The sequence below is a fragment of the Mauremys reevesii genome, linkage group 1 (genome assembly GCF_016161935.1).
Source record: "Mauremys reevesii isolate NIE-2019 linkage group 1, ASM1616193v1, whole genome shotgun sequence".
In the NCBI taxonomy this organism is placed as follows: Eukaryota; Metazoa; Chordata; order Testudines; family Geoemydidae; genus Mauremys; species Mauremys reevesii.
The window spans coordinates 322,227,080-322,242,134 of NC_052623.1; the positions used below are offsets into that span (position 1 = coordinate 322,227,080).

The following is a 15,055-nucleotide window of genomic DNA, read 5'->3' on the forward strand; positions in this document are numbered from 1 at the left end:
ATTCCAAAATCTGCTGAATGGCAGCACTTTGTGGAAACTGGCTGCCACCCTCATGCAAGGACATTCTTGTGCTCTCTGTTTGCACCAGTCTGCTTAGATACGTAAGTACCATGTCATGTTCTAAAATCCTGCCTTGTGTACCTGAATAGATATCAATCTGAATGCATGTGGTTAATCTTAAAATGAAGATAATTCTCAGCCAAATTGTTTTTCTTTTGCTGAAGCATATTTATTAACTTTTCTTTTGCCTGCCTGTTCTAGGAAAAAATTCCACACAAGTGTTCTACTTAAACGTTGATCATGATGTAAAAGAAAAAAAGAGAGAGAGAGAGAGCTGTGATCAAACAATGTTGGGGTTTATTTTGTTCGATTGTTGTGTTATTCATTTTAATAATGTAGGGTCCAATCCAACTACTGCTGAAATCAGTTATTGGACATAGAAGTAGGCCCTTATTGAATGACATACAGGCATTTTTCTTTAAACAATGCATGAATTCTAAAAGCCAGCCCAAGGCCCAGATACAGAACCTTCAGCAGCACCCTCTGTCTGGGTAGAATTGCATCATTGATGAAGACTGAGGATGTTAAACACTGACATATAAGAAAGACGTGCACAACTCTACTGAATTTACTGTAGGAATAATCACTATTGTCACTGACTTCCAATAAATTTAGCTGATTGGACCTGATTTTTATTTTTTCACAGCTTCATCCATCCTTGTAGGAGTATGTGTGTCGCTGTTCGTGACAGCTGTGCTCCTCTGCTCCTCTGCCATGGACTGTCTTGGCCTGACAGTTTGGACTGTGATCGTTTCCCTGCTGATGAGGACATGTGTCTAGCATCTCTTAGCAAAGAATACAAACATATTCATAAAGGTAGATGGAGTAGATGGGTGGGAGTGGCTGTGAGCTCTTTTAAAATCAAGTGTACAGAATCAATCAAATACAACTTGAGGGACAAATTTTGAGAACAGTCTCTTATAAATAGTCATTTCCATGGGTGCACATTTATTCAGTTTGTGCATGCATGCAGATCCATTTTGCACCTGATCCTGTGAAGTGCTGAACACCAGTGTAAACTGGGCCAGATTTTAATTGGTATAGTCAGTATAACGCCACTGAAGTCAAGGAAGGCTGGTCAGAAGGCAGGAGGAAGGCTAATACAAACATGCATATATGCAGCATAATCACCACTGTATCAATAGAGGTCAATGTATTTTATTTATTTACTGATAGGCGTGTCTATGGCCCTCATCACCATGTATTTGAGTACTTCATATACACAATAAATTTGTCCTCACAACAGCTCTGTGATGTAGGGAAGGATTCCCATTTTAGTTCTGGGAAACTGAGGCATGGAGAGATTAATACCCAGATTTTAGCACCCAGCAGCTCCTATTAGTCACCTTTGGAAATCTGGCCATAAGTGACTTGCCCAAGCTCAGACACGAAGCCTGTGGCAGAACCAATACCATTTCCTGAGCCCTTGTCCAATGCCTTAACCACAAGATCTTCCTTCTAATGAATTTAGCATAGCATCACCAATAGAATTGCTCCAATACACATGCCATAAATGGTACAGATTGATACCGTTGTCACTCTTAGCAAGGACTGAAAGGGCATGGAAAATGAAACCCCTTTTCACCCATAGAAGGGGCCCATTTTCAGAGCACTGTCTGGAAGCTTGCCTATGTCACACCTGTTCTGTGGTTAAATGGAGAACATCACTCTTCAGGCCTGTCACTCTGGCACCTTTCATTGGCACTAAATTCAGACAAAGGACAAAACAATAACGAGACTTTAATATTTCTTACCAGAATTGCCAAAGCCTATATGCCAGACCTGCCCAGCAGTGGAGGAATTCTTTACACAGAAAAGAGTACTAGATGTTTTCTGTGCCAACAACTTTGGTAAGTTCTTGTTAGTATATGTATGATTAGACACTATTATTTTGATTCCTGAATAGTGGACACACTTTGTCACTTCAGATGTATTCAAAAACTATCTCTAATAACTAGTAGTTTGTAAACGGACATCAAGGGCTAAATGCTGATTCCACTAAAGTCAATGAGAGTTTGGTCACCGATTTCAGGTGTGTGTGTGTGTGTGTGAGAAAGAGCGAGAGAGAGAGAGAGAGAGAGAGAGAGGATTTAGCCCCAAATGAATATTTTCTGGAACTTTTTCTCCTATAAACAATATACAAATAGGTCCCATGCTGATTTCTTTTGAATGATGAGGTTGCCTTATTGTCTGTTTTATAACCAAGTGGCTTTTTTATTCTAGTCTAGTTTGCTGTACTTTATTGCAGTGTACTTTATGGATAACATCTGTGGCAAAGGAGTGAAGTGGCTTTTTTGGCAGTTAAAACCAAAAGAAAGTGGAGGCACTTGGCTGTTTGACATTAAAAGAGGAAAGTTCCTTACTGATTGTGTACATGTGCATTATTCCTGTTAACCACACAAAGCAAGATTCAGTAAACAGCAACATTAAAAAAAGTCTTACCTGATGAGGGTTTGAAAGTTCTGGCTGCTGCCTCATTGGGGTTCCACTGACAATACTTTGAGATTACAGCTAGAAGCCTTTTCCAGAACCCACAGAAGTCAATGCTAAGACTTTTATTGACTTCAGTTGACTTTGGATCAGGCCTTAGGAGAAGCATGTGTGGAAATGCAATAATGCAGTTAAATGTGTGGGGAAAGAGCTGGATGGGAAGCTTTATTGAGAAAGGGAAGAACTAAAGAAGGGGGAGCAAAGAGCAGGCAGCAGTAGCCAGATATTTTGCTGGTTGATTCTGCTGAAAAATGGACAAAGTCACAATTTCAATAAGATTAGATGGGATACTGGGCTGCCCTACAAAGCTGGAATACCAGTGTGCTGGAACATCTGGTCACCCTAGTAGTTGGACACATGCAGTGTCACTAAAGATATATGACAGTGATCTTTGTGAGGTTACATTTTCCTGGTTGTGTGATTCTGTGAAAAACTTCTCTTATCTATGTCCCTCTTTAAAAAAATACTGCCATAATCTATGGCAATGACCCAAAACAAAGGTATGGCCTAATACTTATACTTTAGAATACACTATGGATCCCTCCACTGCTCATTAGGCAGGATTCCTTGCTCCATTTAAATAGTTAAAGCAACTTACGTGTTTTTTTCCCCCAGCGGTGAAGGTAAAGCTGTCCAAAAAGAGAACAGTTTCTGGTGATCAGGCGTATAATATTGAATGCCAGGTGGAATTCATCAACCAGGGTTTGCTCTTGCCTTATGATACTCGGAACATGATACAACAGTGGTTGCTTATGAATGAAAATTGTACTCAGAGGATGACCCAAACCTACCGCCCCATGGTGTATCTCATTGTGGGGAATATTGAGGAGGGTACCGTTTTAGTAAACCAAATTTACCGCTGGCAGAGGAGGGACTCCCAGCTGACTTTGGCCACACGGAAGTGGAAACACCATAAATGTTTATAAATATTTATCTTGTGATCCCTGATACATGTAAAAGGTGATTAACTCCTCATACCAATGCAATTTTGTAAATAGAAATGTATTATAAATGTAATGTAAAGTCTTAATGTAATTTTTTTTAAATATGTTATAACAGGTTGAATTCAACCTGGGTATAAGTGGACATAAGTTCTGTGTGGTAAATGGTGTTCCAGCCACTTTGGCCCAGCATGTATAAATGTGTATCCTCAGATTGTTGTGAAAAATCTTGCATAATATGTATAACACTGTCATAAAACACTTTCTTATGCAAATCATAACAATGAATGCTTCTAATGCTGTTTGAGGTGCTCAGCACCTCTGAAAAATCTGTCTGTCTACAGTTTCTTAAGTCTTCTGTATTGCTCATCACTGTAATATCTCAGTATTGACTTTTACATGGCTAACCTGCTTTGATAAAATTTGGCCTAGATCTACACTAATAATCTACTTAATTTCTTACACTGATGGAGTGTTTTAAAAGAAGGTGGCCCTCTACTGGACATTTCTATATGGATAAAATGGTTTCCTTTTCTGTCAAATAGACATCAGTTTGAGTGCCTCAGGGCCAAAGGACCTCAGCCTCAGAAGGATATGGTTGGATGGCTAGTTTTATTTAATAATGGGTAGCACTTACAATACCATAGTATTAATATTTTAAAGCATAAGACGAGTGCAGTTTTTGAAAAAGTAATTTATCGTGTGTGATCATTTTGAAAGTGTACACTCCTACTGGAACCTGAATCAGAACTCTACTGAATGTATCTAGTCTGTTTTCATTTTATTAATTAAAATAAAGCATTCATTACTTTAAAAAATCAACACAGGTGCTTTACCAGCTGTCTTTGGGAATTACACGGGACTAAGACAACTGCAAAAGGCACTGATAATATTCAAGAAATGTAAAACATTATACTGGCCAAATGATTGTAATTAGCATCGTCAGTTGTAGTATGCCTGTGCTGATCTTAAAAAACAGTGGTGATGGATGGGTCTCAGCTTAATTTCAAACACATAAGAACTAATTTCATAAAGATGTATAATCAGCACAAAAACATGTAATAGCTACTGCATAAATTATCAACTACACCAGTAATATGCTTCCTGTTGTGTTTGTATATTTAAAAAGTTTAAAAAAAAATCTGGAATTTTAAAGCAAGGTCCTGTCTAAGATCCCAATTACACCTGCTAGCACATGATTCTCTACCATGCTCCAGGGCATCCTTATTAAAACTAAGCAAATAGTTTTTTAGTGATTTATTAATCTCCCTCTTGTTCACTTACATACAAAAATTTAAAAATCTAGCTTACACTTAGCTAATATATACAACCTTGTGTTCCTATCATTGTTCCCCTGGCTTCTCTCCTCCCACCATTGTGTCCTATACTCATTTGTCACATATTGTCCTTAGTTAGACCCCAATCCTTTAATAAACACTTTGATTGAGTCTACCATGGCAGAGCTCATTGCGGACTGTAAGTTCTCTGGGGCAGGGACTGTCTTCTGTCCCATGTTGTTTAGTTCCCAGCACTATGGAGTCCCACTCTTTGCCTAAGGCCATAGTAACAACATGGCTTCTTCTTACCAGTGAGGACAAGAAAATACAGGACTGAATCAGATCTTAATATATTTTTAGAGCTGTTTGCCTATCCATACTGGCAATAAAAAGTTGTATTTAAACTGTTATAACAGTATCCCCATTCATAACAGAGTTGTGTACAAGCATGTTTATTCAAGTAGTGCAGATAGGCCCCAATATGAATCTTTCATAATAATTAAAATCCATATGGCATAGAGGTTTCTGTATATATTGTGGAACTCTTGTTATGAATTGAGTACTGTTGTTACTGGGAAAAATCCCGTCCTTAGGTAGGTGTCCACAATTCCCATTGACATTCATGAAATGTAAATCATTTGCCAGAGGATGTTGTGAAGGCCAAGACTATAACAGGGTTAAAAAAACGAGATAAATTCTTGGAGGGTAGGTCCATCAGTGGCTGTTAGCCAGGATGGGCAGAGATGGTATCCCTAGCCACTTTTTGCCAGAAGCTGGGAATGGGCAACAGGGAATGGATCTCTTGATGATTACATGTTCTGTTCATTCCCTTTGGGACATCTGGCATTGGCCACTTGCCGGAAGACAGGATACTTGGCTATATGGACCTTTGGTCTGACCCAGTATGGTCATTTTAATGTTCTTATATATATATGCATCTGAACCAGAGGTAGCCCATAGTTTGCTATTATGGACTGGAAAACTAATACAGATTGAGAAATATCCAGAAGCTGAAACTTTAAAGCTCTGTTGTATAATGAAGCAACTGGTTAAAAAAGCATGTTGTTCAAAAGCTCAGGTCATTCTGTCCTGTGGCTTGTGTGTCAATCTCTGGTGATACAATGGTAAATATTTAAAGAACTCTGTCAGTGCTTATACAAGTACCAACTCTCCCATAAAGGTTGCATAAAAAGGCTCTCTTCAATGTAACATTCATACCCAGCAGTGGGTGACCCATTTTAGAAGCACAATAGCTTTCAGAATGGTCAACAACATCACTAACCTGGTTTTGATCATACTAAAAGGTACATTTTGAGTATGATCCACAGGGAATTAGATTCGTGGTTCTTTATAAAAAATAAAATGAGTTATTTCCTTAGTTTAGTTTTATTTACCTTTATATTGAGGGATTTAGTCAGGATTTAGGTTGAAGGGTTTTGTTGGATTATGCCAAAAGTTTAATAAAATACTCCTGTTTTAAACTGTCCGTCTGGGAGTGTAACAAACACATTCAAAACAATCCCTGACAAAAGGGCTGATACCAGTTTGCACTAATGATATGTTTACGCTACAGCGGCACACCTGCAGCATGGCAACTATACCACTGTAGTGCTGTAGCGCAGACACTTGCTACAGCGATGGAAGGGATTTTACCTTGAGAGGCGGTAGCTAGGTCCAAGCAAGAATTCTTCTATTGACTTACCAGTGTCTATACTGGGGTTTAGGTCAGCGGACTGTCTCTGAGGATGTGAATTTTTCACACCCCTGAGCGAAGTAGCTAGGTTTCAGGTGTAGACCAGGCCTAAGTCTATTTACACAGCTCTGGTAGTGTAGAGGGGCCTCAGAATGGCTATAACTTACATATTTACCCACCAGAAAACCTCTTTACACATGAGAGAGGTGTAAAGCGGCCTTAGTGTAAGGAGAACCAGGCCCTCCAAGTTTCCTCAGTGAGGTGCACACACACACACACACAGAGAGCGCCCATGGGTGGCAAGTTTGTAAAAATTTTGGTGGTGCCCAGAACCCGCCCCCCAACTCCGCCCCCACCTGCCTAAGGCTCTGGGAGGGGGCTTGGCGGGGGAGGTCTGGGGTGCAGATCCTGGGCTGGGGATTAGGGTGCAGGAGAGGTGCAGGGTGCAGGCTTTGGGATGGAGTTTGGGTGCTGGGTGCAGGCTCTGGGCTGGGGCAGGGGGTGGGTGTGCAGGAGGGGGTGAAGGGTGCAGGCTTTGGGACGGAGTTTGGGGTTGGAAAGGGGTGTATGGGAAGGGGGAGGGAGTTTGGGGATAGGAGGGAGTGCAGGGTGAGGGCTGTGGGGCTGAGGATGAGGGGTATATGATGCAGGAGGGGGCTCAGGGCTAGGGAAGAGGGTTGGGCTGTGGGGTGAGGGCTGTGGATGAGGGGTTCATGATGCGGGGGGGCTCAGGGCTAGGGCAGAGGATTAGGGTGTGGGGGGATGAGGGTTGGGGCTGAGATTGAGGGTTTCATGCTGCGGTGGGGCTCAGGGCTGGGGCTGAGGATTAGGGTGCAGGGGGATGAGGGGTTCATGATGTGGGGGCACTCAGGGCTGGGGCTGAGGATTAGGGTGCGGTGGGATGAGGGCTCTGGCTGGGGATGAGGGTTTGGGGCGTTGGAGAGGCTCAGGGTAAGGGCAGCCTGCCTTGCCATTAGTGAATGGCAGGCACTAGGACCCTGGGGCAGCAGACAGCAGTTCTGCTGGGAGCCCTCCCGCAGCACAGAGCAGGCAGGGGAGACGGGCGCGCTTATTTCTGTCAGGCAGGGACACGACGCGGGGGGTGGGGGTGGGGGGGGTGGCAGGCGGAGGCTGGGACCTGCTCCAGGCAGGGATGGGGCGGGGCGGGGCGGGGCGGGGGGGGAGGACTGCGGGGGCCGGGGCCCGATCCAGGCAGGGCCGGGGGAGAGACCCAGCTCCAAATATTGCTGGAGCAGGGCACCCGGCCCTGAATATTCCTGGAGCCCGGGCACCGCACAAATATATAACCTGCCGCCTATGAGAGCGCCCTGCCCCTCACAGAGTGTCCTGCTTCCCCTACCCCAACACATACACTGAGTGCCCTGCCAGTGCCGCCTCCCCCCTGTGCCCTGCCACCCCTACCCCCTCTCTCTCTCACACACACAGTACCCTGCCCATCACAGACATAGAGTGTCCTGTGACTCCTGCCCCAACATATACACAGAGTGCCCTGCCTCCTCCCCAGTGCCCTGCCAGCCCTGCCCCTCACACACACACACACAGTGTCCTGCCCCTCACACACACACACACACAGTGTCCTGCCCCTCACACACATACACAGAGTGCACGGCCACCCCTGCCCCAACACATACAGTGCCCTGCCAGTGCCACCTCCCCGCCAGTGCCCTGCCCCTCACAGACATAGAGTGTCCTGTCACTCCTGCCCCAACACATACACAGAGTGCCCTGCTGTGCCAATGCTTCCTCCTCTCCAGTGCCCTGCCACCTCTGCCCCCCCCCAGTGTCCTGCCCCTCACACACATACACCATGCATCCGATGAAGTGGGTATTCACCCAGGAAAGCTCATGCTCCAAAACATCTGTTAGTCTATAAGGTGCCACAGGATTCTTTGCTGCTTTTACAGATCCAGACTAACACGGCTACCCCTCTGATACATACACAGAGTGCACTGCCACCCCTGCCCCAACACACACACAGAGTGCCCCCTCTCTCTCTCTCTCACACACACACACACACAATGCCCTACCATGTAACTCCTCCCTCAAAGATCGCTCACGTGAGCCACTTAAATGGGAAGGACGGATGAGGGAGGTGGAGCTGTTGGGGGGTTTCACTCCGGATTCATGGGCTGACAAAGGAAACAGGAAGAGAAGACAAAGGGGCCGCGCCGCAGCAGCGGTACAAAGACAGCCCAGGTAGGGGACGCAAGGCCCCAGCTCAGAGCAAAGATACAGCCCCCCCCCTCCCTCCCTCCCTCCGCGGGGCGGTAACCTGAAGCCCTTTACCACCCCCACCCCCAGGCACAGCCCGGGAAGAGAACGAGGAGTGCGCGGCCTCCCCCTCCTGCCACTTGCGCTGTTCTTTTATGCCCGCGCGCCCGCCCCCACGCGGTGGTTTCCTGTCTGCCTGCAGGACTGATGCATTCTCAGACCCGCTCCCCCAACTTCTTTTTCTGTGTTTGCACTGCTGAGCCAGGGGGCCTCACGGCCTTTTGGGGGGTGCCACTGACCTCGGGGTATGTATGGTGTGAGAGCGCTGGAGCTTCACTAGCACCCCAAGTGTTTGGACAACTTGCTCGTCGGTTTATTTTTACTGGTGGAGGGTGGGGGCGTGACTGGATGATTTGATCTTGCAGTTGGTCCTGCTGCAAACACGCGCTCTATTTAATAATAGGGAACCCCCGTGTAATTTAGACGCTCTAAAGTAAACTGATACTAGACTGAACCGGAAAGCTGAGCTGGTATGGGCAGTTCTAGGTTACATATTAACATCCCACTGACTGATCTCTGGTCCTTGCCTTTGATTACACCAGTTTATTGTTTTGCATTTGAATTTCCTTTTGTCACTTTGTATCCGTTTTTTAAATTAATTTCTTTGTATGTCCACAAAACCCATCCTTCTAAAAGTAAACCCTATAAAGGTTAACGTGATAAATTATTATAACTGTAATGGCTATGGTATAAATAATAACACTTTTTGGTTTCACCAATCTGAGGATTACCCAATACTTTACAAACATACCGGTACGTTCAGACCAGCCCTGACAGATAGGTATGTATTGCAATGTTACAGTTTGGATAACAGAGTCTAGTGCGCTAATGGCAACAATGTTGGCTTGCTGCCTATTCAGACAATTGCAGGGCACAAATGTATCTTGGGATGTCTGTTTTGTTTTGTTTTAGCAATGGCTTCCGGAACAGCGTTGATTTACGATGATGAAATGACAAGTTACAAACTACTTTGGGATGAGTAAGTCAGCTGCAGGTTTGCTGAATTTTCTATCAACAATCCGTTATTAGAGCGTTTTTAGAAATGCTCTATACAAGAGCTGATGGGTGGCCCTGATTTCCATTTCGTGAGCTGCATTTTCTTGGGACCCAGAGAGTATTTTGATTTTATGGCTTTTGATCAAAGCAGAATCCTGCTGTAAATCCCCTTTTTCTTTGCTGGCCTTGAGCATTATTTATCTCTGATGCTCTTTTCATTTGAGTACTCTTGCCTTCTTTATTTTGGAGCTCTAGCTCTATTTTTTATTGATTTTTTTTGTGGGGGGGCTTCGTTCTTTGTCGGTTGCACTCCTGATGTTTTTAAAGAGCCACATAAAATTCCTTTTTACTTATGCATTTTTATAACCAAAAAATGTTTGTTGTTCCCACACCTCCCCAGTCCACAAACTGGAAAGTTTTCAAATATCTTTTTTTCTTTCACCCTTGCAAGAAAAAGGAATCTTCTCACAATGAAATATTTAAGTCTAAGCATCCCTGAAGAGGATTTATAATAAGCCTTGTTGATATTGTATTGTAACAAGATAATTATTGTTTATTTGTAGCCCTGAGTGTGATATTGAAGTGCCGGAAAGATTGTTATCCTCCTATGAGCAACTTAAACATTATCATCTTGTGGAAAGATGTATCCATGTACCTGTCAGGGAAGGAACCGAAGAAGAGATCATGTTGGTTCACAGGTGTGATATCAAGTATAATGTTCATTTAATCACCTGGATCTTATTTGACCTTTACAAAAAACTGTTCATATATTTTGCTGCTATGAAAGGTCCTGACCCAAAGCTCATTGAAGTCAATTGAGGGATTCCTGCTGATATCAGTGGGCAATGGATCAGGCCCAAAATGAAAGACTAGTCAGATCTAGGTGTGGTGGGGGCAGGTACTGAACAAACTTCCCTGCACAAGTCTGTAATGCACCTAAATCCTGTCCGACAATTTTCTTGTTTTTCCTATTCTGGGCTTCTTTTGAGCAGAGATAGCACTGTATACAATTGGCAAACTGCAAAAGCAGCAAAGAGTCCTGTGGCACCTTATAGACTAACAGACGTATTGGAGCATGAGCTTTTGTGGGTGAATACCCACTTTGTCGGATGCATGTGCTAACTGCATATAACTGAGGCGCTGAACATGTAAAACTTTAAAAGTAAACTTTAAACAAAACTAGTCCAACTTTGCCAGAAAAAATGAACACAGGAAAAATGGGAATTTATATAAATCAAATAGGAAGAGATGTTGAGGGGAAAAGAAGGGGAAATTATCCAAGATAAATTGAATCAAATAGAAAGGCATTGTATTTAATTCTGCAGAAGGCCCTAGGCCCAGAGGGACTGTGGTATACGTACTCAGAGATGGTGCCCCAGAGATGGGATTCCTGAACTCAGAAGGCCCTGGCTGTAGCTCTGGCCCCGCCTTAATTGTGCCATGTTGTGCAGTGGTTTTTCAGTATGGGAAAATGTTGATGGTATATTAGGATGAAACCACCAAGCTCAATTTTACTTGTGATCTGAATGCATTTTCTTGGGACCCAGAGAGTATTTTGATTTTATTGCTTTGATCAAAGTAGAATCCTGCTGTGGGATTGACATTCTGAAGCTAGGTCTCACATGCTACCATCAACCTCTCATATTATCACATACTCTTGTTTTTTTTTCACATTAGTAAAGGGGGAGAGATAGCTCAGTGGTTTGAGTATTGGCCTGCCAAACCCAGGGTTGTGAGTTCAGTCCTTGAGGGAGCCATTTAGGGAACTGGTGTGAAAATCTGTCTGGGGATTAGTCCTTCTTTGAGCAGGGGGTTGGACTAAATGACCTCCTGAGGTCCCTTCTGACCCTGATATTCTATGTTTAGTAGAGATTTTTCAGGCATATCTCAGTTAACCTGCTTTCTCTTTTTTTTTATTATTATTATTATTATTATTAAAGTTCAGAATACTTGGAAGTTGTAAAGAGCACCCAGACAATGAATGAAGAAGAACTCCAAAGAGTCTCAGAAAATTATGATGCTGTTTACTTTCATCCGGTATGTGGGCATGGCCATTTCCCTGTTGTGATTTTATATACTGTTGCATTAGAAGCCCATTTTTTATAGCTAGAATTAAAATAGCCAACTTTTTTGTTTTTGTTTGTTTAAATATACTAGTAGTTTTTTTCACGAGGTACTTACAAGTATCAGTGTAGTAATTTTAACTGACAAACATAACAGCTCCACAGCTTCTGCTCTCTAACCACACCACCTGATTGAAGTATAGCTCTGGATTTTATTTTAAACTAATAAAAATAAGGAGACTAAGAGTTAAGGCCAACACTTTCCTCCCATAATTCTTCCCATTTTTGCCTCTGTATTGCTCATGCTTCAGAACAGTGCATGATATACACAAATATTTCTAGTAAAAGTCATACTTGAATTTCCATTGTTAAATTCTGCTCTCAGTTACCTCCCCAGTGAAGTTGGATGTAACACTTCAAATAATCTGTTATAGTGATGCAAAACATGTCAGTTATGTTTAGTTTAAACCAGCTGGTGGGTGGCTGATGACAATAATTAGATTTCTTTTCTTAGAATACTTACCGCTGTGCTAAACTAGCAGTAGGAGCAACGTTGCAACTGGTGGACTCTGTGATGTCAGGAAAAGTGCACAATGGAATGGCATTAGTAAGGTAATGAAGCACTTAAGAGTTCTGACCCTCACAGAGGTACCGGCAGCAGGGATAAACCATGGGACCCCTTGAGCTAAATGTATGAGCCTCTACTGCCTGAGCTAAAAGATATGTCTCTTAGCCCTGGCTGTAGCAGGCTCATCAATCTCTTGCTGGCCTAGCCACCACTAGAGGGGGACAGGGTGCCACTCCAACCAAGCAGGGGTTGCATTACTTTTCAACCAAAGTTCATTCTTAGTGAGTAACCATGTCAAGCTTTGTTTCAGGCCTCCAGGTCATCACAGCCAGCGAAATGCAGCCAATGGATTCTGTGTGTTCAATAATGTTGCTATTGCAGCTCAGTATGCGAAAAGAAGATATGGTCTTCAGAGGTTAGTATATATTTGTCTCTGGGGTAGGTTTTCAAAGACACAAACGGCAGTTAGGTGCCTAACTTCCACTGAAAGTCCATAGGCTTTCGGCACCAAAGTGCCTTTAACAATCTTCTCCTCTATCTGTTACTTACTATCCTCTTGGTTTGGGTTGCTGTGGTGGTTCTAGTGAATATTTCCTTTTGATTCATGCAGAATTCTCATTGTTGACTGGGATGTGCACCATGGACAAGGGATTCAATATGTATTTGAAGAGGATCCCAGGTTTGTAATTTTCTTTTGCATGTCAGGTTGGTTTATTTTTGGTTGCCTCTCAGTAGAATAAAACCCTTCTTATTTTGAAAATAGAAATTCCTACAAAATGCCTCTCATTCTTCTAGGTACACCTCTACCCCGATATAACGCTGTCCCCGGGAGCCAAAAAAATCTTACTGCATTATAGATGAAACCGCGTTATATCAAACTTGCTTTGATTTCCCACCCCCCACCCTCCGGAGCACTGCTTTACCGTGTTATATCCAAATTCGTGTTATATCGGGTCGCGTTATATTGGGGTAGAAGTGTACTTCATTCTCTCTGAAACTGTATTTCTTTATTCTCATTTGTCAAACAAACCGAAACAAACCTTTAAACCTAATTAAAAGTAATTTGTAAGTCTACTCTAGAAAAATTGACACAACATGAGCCCTGTGGCTACCTTTGTTTGCTGATAGAAAGCTCTCTCCGCACCACTATCCAAATATTCAGTGAACAGCTGGTCTAAACAAATGTGTTCTATGCTGTTTTCTAAAAGCTACAAACTCTGAGCCCATCAGCAAGACCCTTCTTTCAAAAATTCCCTTTCTCTGGCTCTAGAGCAGTCTGTGCCAGAAACTTACAGCAAAAGTGCCCTAGTTGAATTTGACTGTTGTGCTAGACTATACAGAGCTTTTTCAAGTAAGTGGGTGCCAGTTTGTTCAGCGATATTAGTGGAGAGAAAGATGGGGAATGTTTGCTACTTAAGGCCTATTTTCATGCTGTATGTGAAATGAGCCAGAGAGAGTCAGATGTGAAAAGATCCTTCATAACTTTTGTTTCATTTGGGTTTGTTTGTTCTTTCTTTCAGTGTTCTCTATTTCTCCTGGCATCGCTATGAACATCAGCAGTTCTGGCCTTTGCTCAGAGAATCTGATTATGATGCTGTTGGTCAGGGAAAAGGAAAAGGATTCAATTTAAATGTACCTTGGAATAAGGTAAATGTTGCTTGACAGCATAACAGTGCACATTCAATAGCTTTGTCTGTCATGCATTCAGAGCAATGTGTTAGCAATTTTAGAAGTAATACTTTTGATGAGAAATGCATTGACTTGATTACTTGGCAGAGGTCACACATTCCAGTGAATGGAATCTCTTCTGAGAAAATGACTTTCAGTGTGATGATTTAAACAATCTGTCACCAATTCAGACATTCCCTTTCCTTTACCTGTATGTTATTTAGTTAGGCCCCGATACAGCAAAGCATTTGAGCACATGATGAAATAGATCCCTCTTCAGCAAAGAACTTAAGCACATACTTAAGACCCATTGAAGTTGAATGTGTACATACTTTGCTGAATAGGGATGGATGGCTGTACCTGGGGCCTTAAAGCAGGAGCCTTAGCTTTTGTATTCTGTTCCTCCTGTTTAACTGTTGCACCTGGCTTTGAAGGAACTGAGATCTGGAACCACAAAGGGACGTAGGCATTGCAGTGCTCAACATTGCAATGCCTAACTTTTAGGCACCTTGAAAACCACAAAGGCTGAGTTAGGATGCTAGGCCCTCTGTACAGTACTTGGGGAGAGACAGGCACCTGAGAATGGGATCCATAAAAGCCAGCACTTTAGGCAGGGCAATGAGAGATGCTGACAAGAGCAGGATGTCCTAAGTCCCTCTGCTCTTAAAGAGTTAGGCACCTAAGTCCAGCCTGCAGAGAGGCACCTGTCTCTGCTTGTGGAAACCCTTTGTCTGGAGTCAGGTGACTTAGGTGCCTAAACTATTTCTTATGGCCTGTCTCACTCCGCACAAGATGGCAGGGGAAGGGAAGAGGAGGAGAGCTCCCTAATAACCTTTAGCCCTGTGATTAGGGCTCTCAAAAGGTGGAGGGAATCCCTGTTCAAATCCCTTTTCTTCATCAGGTAGAAGGAGGAATTAAACCAGGGTTTTCCACATCCCAGGTGAGTGCTCGAACCACTAGGCTAAAGGCTATTGTCGTCGCTGCCTATTTTGTTAGTGTTAGGCGTG

General features: G+C 43.2%; 1 protein-coding gene across 3 annotated transcripts in view; it reads left to right on the forward strand.

Annotated features, from left to right (window-relative positions):
• The window catches only part of HDAC10 (histone deacetylase 10), a 51,833-nt gene that overhangs the window by 13,468 nt on the left and 23,310 nt on the right, over nucleotides 1–15,055 (forward strand). Inside the window, exons 2-11 of one of the 3 annotated variants that reach the window (XM_039512034.1) lie at nucleotides 707–876; nucleotides 1,818–1,910; nucleotides 3,166–3,252; nucleotides 9,666–9,732; nucleotides 10,313–10,447; nucleotides 11,690–11,786; nucleotides 12,327–12,424; nucleotides 12,691–12,795; nucleotides 12,991–13,059; nucleotides 13,901–14,027. In XM_039512034.1, coding sequence (XP_039367968.1) covers nucleotides 729–876; nucleotides 1,818–1,910; nucleotides 3,166–3,252; nucleotides 9,666–9,732; nucleotides 10,313–10,447; nucleotides 11,690–11,786; nucleotides 12,327–12,424; nucleotides 12,691–12,795; nucleotides 12,991–13,059; nucleotides 13,901–14,027 — 1,026 coding nt within the window. In that variant the 5' untranslated portion in view covers nucleotides 707–728. Of the gene's footprint in view, nucleotides 1–706; nucleotides 877–1,817; nucleotides 1,911–3,165; nucleotides 3,253–8,497; nucleotides 8,679–9,665; nucleotides 9,733–10,312; nucleotides 10,448–11,689; nucleotides 11,787–12,326; nucleotides 12,425–12,690; nucleotides 12,796–12,990; nucleotides 13,060–13,900; nucleotides 14,028–15,055 lie in introns of those variants that run through there. The other 2 variants (XM_039512035.1, XM_039512036.1) reach the window with 2 other exon arrangements.